The 9,566-nt window shown below is 33.0% G+C and overlaps 1 protein-coding gene across 1 annotated transcript; it reads right to left on the minus strand.

Moving 5' to 3' along the window:
* Positions 1–799: 799 nt before the first annotated feature.
* Positions 800–8,990, minus strand: LOC105624047 (activating transcription factor of chaperone). Its single transcript, XM_012205410.1, has 2 exons — positions 8,768–8,990; positions 800–1,713 (listed from the first exon to the last, which is right to left on the minus strand). The coding sequence occupies exons 1-2, from the start codon at positions 8,988–8,990 to the stop codon at positions 800–802; spliced, it is 1,137 nt and encodes a 378-aa protein (XP_012060800.1).
* Between the last annotated feature and the right edge of the window lie 576 nt (positions 8,991–9,566).

The raw sequence follows: 9,566 nt of genomic DNA on the forward strand, positions 1-9,566 counted from the left end.
CTAATGAGAAAACATTTGAATAGCTTGTTTAATTAAACCCATTTATTTTGTTTGCTACATAATTTGCCGTATGAAGGTATAACTATGCAATAAAGGATAAAAATTAATCGGAATGAAAAGATTCGCATCCGAGAGGTGCGATAGATAAGTAGTGGAATGTGCATGAGCAAGCAAGTTTTTGCTGATTAGAACTTCATAAGCTTGCTCGACAATTTACACACACATTATCTAATGCACCACGTTAATTAATGTAATTTACCAATGTTGATGGAATTCCGTTCTTTAGTAAACTAGGATGTACACTTTATTCTAAATCTGTAGATTTTCTCTAAAAATTTGCGGAACTTATTATATATATATATATATATATATATATATATATATATATAAAAATATATTAACAAATACTTATTAAGAAAATCACGCGACATGAAACAATAGTGAATTACCATAAATATTAGTACAATTATAAAATACAATTAGTGGCAGAAAAATGTAAAGAACCTAAAAATAAAATTAACAATATAAGGAAGACCAAGCATGAATTATATAGTATCATGGGTCATTGACTATTTAGACTAATTCTGTGTTTAGATTAATATTAATTGGTATTATATTGATTGTTGCATGCATTTTTAGATATACTTAATTTTTTATCTATATAAAAAAATGAGAAAAAATCTTATATTTAAAAGTACTTTTGTGAGTTTAAACTTTTGTTGCTACGGTCTCCCCTATATCTAAATAAAATTAATACAAGATATTGTCGTACGGCGGTAAAGGTTTCTGAACAAATGGATTATTTAAGAATACCCTTAGCTTTGAAGACATCCCTCATAAATCCCTTCAGATATTTTATCTCCTGCTGTAAGTTCTTCATCTTTTCTTTTAATTTCTCATTGTGCTCCGCCAGTTCGCGCTCTTCACCCTGTATCTCTTTGATTTCTTGTTTCTTTTTCTGTCTATAACGTGTGGCAGCATTCTTATTCTGTTCTTTTTTTCGTACCTTCTTGTCCTCAAGAGACGATCGAGAATACGGCTTAAGGCGATGCTTTGAAAAATCATGAACTGTTTCTTTCAGACTTGTTCTTTTCTCAGTTTCGAGACTCCAATCGGGATCGTCAATGGAATCGTCGGCCGAACTGCTATTGGAGCTGCATGGACTTACGGGAGACAGTATATCCTTGGTGTGTGAACGAACGTATTCATCCACCACCGCTAACTCGTTCGCAACATCCCCGCCAAGCGGACTTAACGAATCTATGTTGTCGGTATTCCACTGACGTGATATATTGCCCACATACAGCGGTTGTTCTGTTGGAGTTATATTATATATCGGTTGATCGTTGGCAAACGATTCCATAGGCTGCAGAGTGACCAGCAGCTGCGTGTCCACATTGACCGATTTATGCGAGGGTGATTGCGGAGGAGTAAGCGTCGAACTGATTGGCGGAATGATCTGATGACAAGCCTCGACGTCACCCAAAACCGTTTCAAATTCCTGCAAGAGAGTTTGTGTATTATCATGTTGTTGTTGTTGTTGTTGTTGTTCTTGTTGTTGTTGTTGCTGTTGCTGCAATGTCTTCGTCAACGTTAGCGGATAAATGACAGTGGAATAAACCGGCAGCGGTGATTTGTTTTGATTTTCGGGAAGAGATATTTGTTCAAATATAGGCAGCTCTATCTTTTCCTCCAGCCAATCTGAGAAGGGTTCTGAAAGCAAACAGATCTTGATTAGAATAACAGTTGTTTGCGCAACTTGACTTTAACGTGGCTCTCTGTAGAATAAAACCCGAGACATATATGAAAAGTGATAGGGAATGACAAATTTCAACTTTTTTCAGAAATTGCATATACTAAAACGGTTCTGATATAGATTAAAATCTGTTATTTTTTGTTTCTATTGCCTGTGCAATTTGCCTTTTCAATTGTATGTATTAGGTTAATTCGCTAGAATTCTTAAGAATTTGAATTTTTTATTGATCTGTTATACATCAGACTCATTACGAAGAAATTTATATTGTACTATTATAAAAATTTTTCTATATTTTATAGATTTCTTCTATTTTATAGATATATTCCCTTATTACAGTAATATTTCTACACTTATTGCAATTAATAATAATATATATATATATTTATTTATAAACTTTATTGAATTAAATGTATGCGCTGAAATTAGCGGACACATTCAAACTTACTTAAGAAATTCTACAGTCCGCATGCAAGCAATATCGCATAATTCTTTGGGTAGCAATATGCGTGGCTGATGGCGCCGTAGATCAAAACGCGCCCGTCCTATTTCTAATTGACATCGCGTATCAGTTCGCACGCCACGCTCGTGATATTCATTCGTTTGCAAATGAATCACATACTGGCGATATTATATTTCCTAGTATGTGTGCATTGTTATTGGATAACGTGAGACGCAATAATACGTCTCTGGAAATATGGCATGGCTGACAAATATTCTATGTCTAGGATGTCTAGGAATGATCGATCCTCTTATTTTTCATAACGTTAAAACTATTTATCGCGTATTACGTTTTGTAAAAAACTTATATTATCCATCTTTCATGTTTTATCGACAGCGTCGAATCGAATTTTCCTCATTCTTTAGTGGCAGCGCTTGTAGTGCTCAGGAAAGAGATTAATTTTATATAAGTTCTGAGTAACATGTTACTCGATGATATTCTTTTTATGTCAATTTGATTAAAAATTTCAAGCTGATAGCTAACAGTACTTGCGACATGCACAAACAATAAATAGGTGTGGCGTATTAATATAATACAATTTCATGGACATTAAGTAGGAAAACAAGTTCCTCATTTGCAATCTCATTTATAATGAGATCAATTACTGGGCTGCAGCGACAATTTTTTTTATTTCGTATGCAAAATGTTTATAAAAAAAAAAATACATTTTTTAAAATCATTACTAATGACTACACGTGCGTTGATAGCCTTATAAAACTTGAACGAATGCTTCAAAATATTGCTCTTATCTTTCTGAAAGGTTTCACCTTCTCGAGGACGTAGCCGATCAAGGACCTATAGTATATAAAAGGTGAATAATTTTCGTATTCTCTACGACAACCGTGACCTATTTTATGAAACTTTGATCAGTAGCTATTGGATGTTATCTTCTTTTAAATACAAGAGGGCATGAGGTTAGATAAGACCATTTCTGTATTCGGATGACGTTAAGTGTTAGAAGTGCACAAAGAACTTTCAGGAAAACAGAGATACGCGGCGAGTGCAGTTAAAATGTCATCAAATAAAAAAATGCTATTATACATGTACATATCGTATTTTTAAGTAAGATTATCTATTTTAATTGCACTCGCTTGTTTTGTTAAAAGTTCACACGCACGCACGCACGCACGCACGCACGCACGCACGCACGCACGCACGCACGCACGCACGCACGCACGCACGCACGCACGCACGCACGCACGCACGCACACACACACACACCGAATTTATTATCATAACTTTTGTTTCTTAAGAAAATGAATTTCATCAAATATATCAAATATATAATATATAATATCCTAAGATCTAAAGATATGATTGATTTTTTTTTTATACAGAATATGTATCTACTTCGTGATCTGTAATATACTTTTATGAAAATGTAATGAACGAGATTATTGACATGATAATGTGTTAGGAATGTAAACAAATGACAAATGAGATTGATATAGATTCGAATTTCAGCAATATTTAAAGATGCTCCTTATCAAAGGAACTACTTGTCAAACATACTGGCGAGAATCTTTCTAAAATTTGTGTATGCCTGCTATTTACATGATCGCATGTGCGATTTAGCGTATTTTTTTTTATTTCCAAACTTGGGCTACAAATCTGAAGTTTCATTTGTGATAACGAGAAATGACACGTGCGTCAATGTTCGATGACAAATAACATCAAAGTATCTGATTAAACTTTGGGGAAAAAAAAAAAAATTCAGATTTGTTTAAATTTTTAGAAAAATTCGTATAAATTTAATATAAATTTGTTTATTATGTGAGTCTTATTTTTTCTACTCATAACTGTAAAAAAAAATTAAGAGCTACTCAAGAGTAGCTAGTTTAAAAAAAACTAGTTTTTACTTCCAATGTAATATATATTTTTTTCCGAAACATTAGAGATAAAGAGAAATTATTCAAAATATATTTTACGAACACAAAATATATAGTCCATATAAGTATCATAAATGTCCGTTTAAATTAAAAAAAAAAAAAAAAAAAAAAAAAACAAAAAAAAACCAAGACATGCTAGTTGATCAAACTGTTAACATGTATTGTAAAATATAAACAAGATCCTTGAAGAAACAATTAAAAAATATACATATATTCCAGTTCTTCATAAATTTGTTGAATTTTCTTAATAGTAAAACAACAAATAATACTTCGAATGTAATATTTCTCTAACGTAGAAAGGACAAAATATTTTATCTGTACACAAATGAATTACTCATTATTGAAAGTGCACAATTTCACGAATCAATCTTTTTGGAAAACAAGAAATAGTCTATATATTCAAAAGAAAATTATAATACTACTAAATCGTAATTATATATGTGTTTAAAAGCCTTAGCTACAAATGAAAAGCAATAGGAATAGGCAATAGGAACAAGGAAAAATCTGTCAAAAATAGTATATTCTAATATACGATTTCTGATAGGTTGAAATCTGATATTTCTTATTGCTTGTGTTTTTCAATTATGTCTTAGATATTATTTTAATCTCGATTCAATTAATTCTTTATATTTTTCTAGTTCTAAGAATTAGTCGAAATAAAAAGTCGAATTAAGATTAAAAAAAATTAATCTATATTGGTAGAAATGAGCATTAGTGATACAGATCAACATCGTTCTATCTTGCTCGACATTCTTTGAGAAACAAAGAACAATAGTTGTATTACTAAATAGAAAAAAAATCTTAAAAAACAAGCACCGAAATCACGGAGTCGCTATAGACACTTTTCGTGTTTACTTGTAAAACAAAATATATACCTACATCTTGAATAGCAAGTCATCGCTCGTTTTATCTGTATTTTCCCTCTACATTTTTAAATCCCACAATACAATGAACATTTAAATGTTTAACATGACAAAAAATATTTTTTTTTGAATTGCGCATTTTAATGATTAAACAATATTATTTTTACGTTTTAAAGAACGGAATGCATTATGCAATAGGTGTAACTAATGATAAAACTAACACAGTACCAATATGTCTACATGTAATGTGATCAGATAATATTTCTATCTCTTACTCCGCCTAGATAATAAATTCTGTATTATGCCTCGACTTGAAGCAATTCGGAGCATTCGTCAGGTGGGGGCATATAGAACAAAGGGGGAGAGGAAAAGGAAACCTACCGCTGTAACATAAGGCAGCCATGGTAATTGCGCGTGGTTTGGTGTTTTCCTTGTTAAAGAGATGGGAGGAAAGAGATCAGGTGGGAGTGTGTATCTGGTGTAACTGGTTGGGAAGGGCCGATGATTCCAATATGATCGTTCTTTCAGTAGCGCCAACGTAGCGTGCCGTAGCTCGTACGAAGACGTAAAAGAACGTGCGATCCTCCCACGTATAATCGCAACAAATCGGTCAATATTCAACGTCTTTTCACGAGCTTCTGGGAATTGACGATGATCTCTCGATTCCACGTGTACCGATATGCGAACTGCATGCTATTATATAACATTAGCACGCTCCACCATCGAGACGACGGATCGTTTTCACGGATCAACTTTAATGATGCCAGTCTCGTAGGATTACCGGCGCCAAGCCACTGTTCCTTTCCCAGGGCACCCGCGTGCGGTTGTGCCCATGCACTAACAAACAAATGTCGCTGCCGTAAATCTCCGACGGATCAGTAAAGAGTTAAATCGTCGCCGGATTTCAGATGTATCTCCACAAATGTTTCGTTGTAGTTCGTCCTGTGCTTCCCTTGCACCTCCTTCTTATGACGATTGTCAGCAAACTCGCTTGATATCCTGTTGTTCCTGTACCAGTGAACGCTCAGAGATTCCGCTTCCAAAATACTACGCGAGGTGGTATTTTGCGCAGAACGGTGCGCAGCCACGTGTTTGCGTTGACGAGCGTCCGATGTCACGTCCGGCAAATTTCACAGCAGCTTTTTAATTCTTATCAGGTGCAGGTCGTTTCTTCTTTCTTTGTTTTCCTTGGTGGTGCTATGAGATATGTATTACAAGGAACGTGAGAAAATCTGACGTTTTACTCTCCGTGGAATTTTCCGGCGATTCGCGCGGGAAAACTGATAAGAGATCTTGAGATGTTTTTGCAGAAATCGATAAGCGGCAGTTGAGATATCAGACAATGATATGCAGAAGACACTGATAAGAGATCAAGATGTTGCGGTCTCCGTAGACGACAGTTAATTAAGCACTGATGTAGCACGACGGATGGCGATCGTGCAAATTGGACTTCGATGGCCTGTATACTGGCGAGAAACCGCTCCTGCTTATCTTTGGACTTTCCCCTCTGTCTCCTCTATTCCCTCCTCTCAATCTCGTTACTGACCCCCCCCCCCCCCCCCGCCCATCATCATCTACAAGATCGAGCCATTCGCGTAGAGGTTAACCAGTTTGTCCCACTCTCTCTTTCACAAGAAAAAAAGGAGAAGAGCGACAAAGAGCGCAGGAAAGAGAAAGAGTAGACACGCGTGCGCGCGTTTGTTTGTTCTGTGTGTTGTGTGCTGAACGGTACCAGTGAGAAAGAATGAAAGCGATAGGGAGATACGAAATCGAACGAAAATACCAGTTTTCATTTTTTTTTTGCGCAGTATGGAAAAATGCGAAAAGTAGGCGATTCTTAAGTTAATGCGCATTCACGCGCGTCTCGTGTCCTTTACCGTAGCTCGCCGCTCGATCATATTTGCGCACGCGGATATTGCGAAATATCACTCGAAAGCATAAAGCAGTTTTTTTTTGCATCTCGCTTCTCTGGAATATCGAGAACACTGGTATCCTTAGAGGGGTCCCGAAGTTCGTGACGCCGTACTACGCGATGGTTCTCTCTGTTAAATCACTTATTTATAACAATGTCAATTAAAATGCGAGCGGTACGACGATTGAGATTTCTTATCATTCAGATATGATAATGTGTGAAAATTGTGTGATTTGTAATTGTATAAGCAGAAGGATCTCTGTGATTCAACTCCGAACATGAATTTTTTCCCGGAGCAAGTATAACATGCTATAATTATGTTAAAGATTATGCAGACAAGCTCCACTTTTTAATACGACTATAAAACTAGTCGTTAGTAAGTAATCATGTAATTATTTTATAACATTTAAATTATTAGATGTTATGATGAGCGTCATAAATTTCTAAAAAATTGCAGAATTAAATTTGAGAATTTCCCTTTAACTATTTCAATCAAACGACATTCGTTTTAATAGTAGTCTATTTGCGACATACTATTTGTGATAGCAAGAATAAAAAAATTAATTTGCCAAAAATGTAAATTTGGTTAATTTTACTTTAAAATATTACTTAAAATATTAAATGTTTTAACGAAATTTTCCAGAAATTTGACAACAAAGCAGGATGGATATCTTTAGTTGAGTATCGTATTCTTGATATGTTGAATTAATAATCAATTTTCTCTAATCAAATTGAAGATTAAATTTGAACAAGTTTTGTTGCAATAAAAGTTTATTAATTTCTAATTACTAAAATATTTAATGTTAAATTAACATTACATACTACAAAAATATATTCATTTCTTAAAATAGCAATTTTCTTTACTCAACAAAAATAAATTTCAAATTTGATGACAAATGCTTTATTAAAACGTCATGAAAACTTAATTTACTAACGAAAAATTTAGCAAAAATACTTGAGTGTCATATCAGTGAATTATTCAATTATATAAGATATACATCTTATTTATAAAATCACGTCGATCAAGAATCAGAATGACCCAAGATTAGAAGTTACATTTCTAAATTTGTAATGTATTCTTATATTTTATTACCTCATATTACGATAGTCATATTTTTATTTTAACAGTATTTTTAACATTATTAAGAAGAAAAAACAATATTTATAATATTTAATTTTCTGTTTATCTTCATATGTACAATTACTCTTTCTGCTTTACATTCTGATTTGAAATTCCGACTTTTTCTTGTTCTTAGATAGAGCATACGTAGATAAGTCTATTCATACAAGATTTTTAAAATTGTATTTTTGTATGTTAAGCATATTCTAGAAATAACAAAATTTTACATATGTATATTCGCATACAGATAAAATTCAAAATTCTAAGATATATACATACTCAGTTTTTATTTCATGTAAAACGAAATAGAATATCATTAAATTATCAATTTTTGTCGCTCGTTACAATATGAATATTTATCACTGATATAAATACCGTCATTTATACACACAATTATGTATATTTTATAATAAATTCGGTTGGACACACTAATGCACACTGATGCATATAAAACATTTTTTAATATTTCAAATAGTTTGAGATATTAAAAAAAAACCGCTTTATCCCTAAAGGGTAATTTTATTCCTTAAAACAATTTATCCAATACCAAAACCGTTTTCCATATCAAATAAATTTTCTAAATTCATATTTATGTGACTTATATGTTTATTTATAAACAAGTTTCCTGAAAACCAGAATTTGATATTTTGCAAGGTTCTTTTTTTATAATTATGTCTAATCGAATTCGCTATTAAATAGACAACAAGAAACAAAAATAATATATTTACCTTCTTTAATCCATTCGTCTAATTTTTCTAAAAGCTGTTTTGCCACTTGTGCACGGGAAGGATGATCTTCATACATAACAGCTTCCGCAGTATTGTTAGAAATTTCTACAGAATGATCATCGAATAAAGGCCAATCGTCATCAATTTCTAACGACGGTGTTCCACTGCGAGACACCGGCTCGTACTTCCATAGCCACATCTCCTGATCCTGACTGGATGACATTTTCGATGTGAATCCAACCGAGGGGTTTTAAAAAACGATGAAAAGAAATTTTGGTCGGCTTAGCGACGTAGCTAGTAATGAACGCCATATTGGCACTGAAAAATAAATTATTTCCATGTTAATAACAAATAAAAAAAAACGAACAAATAGTGAGAAGAATATAAATAACAAAAAAAAATCATTTTTTTACTTGCCCATTTTTAACTTATAAGTAAGCGTAGTGCTCAAAAAACCTCAAACAAATTTCATTTTTATAATTATATTTTTTTAAATAATTGTCCGATTTTTGTCTTGTTCTTTGTCTTTGCACTGAACAACACTAAGTACCGATTTTTCATTATCTGTTTAATTTGTGATTAGGTTTAACCTGATGTTTTATCCAATGATCTTTATCTATGATGATTATTATGGATGAAGTCCATTGGATGAAACATTAAGTTAAACCTAACTACAAGTTAACCAGATAATAAGAAAGCAGGTGTTCAGGTCTGTTTTTTTGTGACTGAACTAATGTATACTTTTGTGTACATTATTTAAAATGAGATAGGTATATGTTTGACATTTGGTAAAAGTGAC

This window comes from Atta cephalotes (genome assembly GCF_000143395.1).
Source record: "Atta cephalotes unplaced genomic scaffold scaffold00071, whole genome shotgun sequence".
NCBI classification, from domain to species: Eukaryota; Metazoa; Arthropoda; class Insecta; order Hymenoptera; family Formicidae; genus Atta; species Atta cephalotes.

Coding starts and splice junctions, on each gene's coding strand:
- LOC105624047 (XM_012205410.1), bottom strand. CDS start 8,990: ATGTCATCCAGTCAGGATCAGGAGATGTGGCTATGGAAGTACGAGCCG. Junction 1,714..8,767: donor AGACGAATGGATTAAAGAAG/GTAAATATATTA, acceptor GTTTGCTTTCAG/AACCCTTCTCAGATTGGCTG.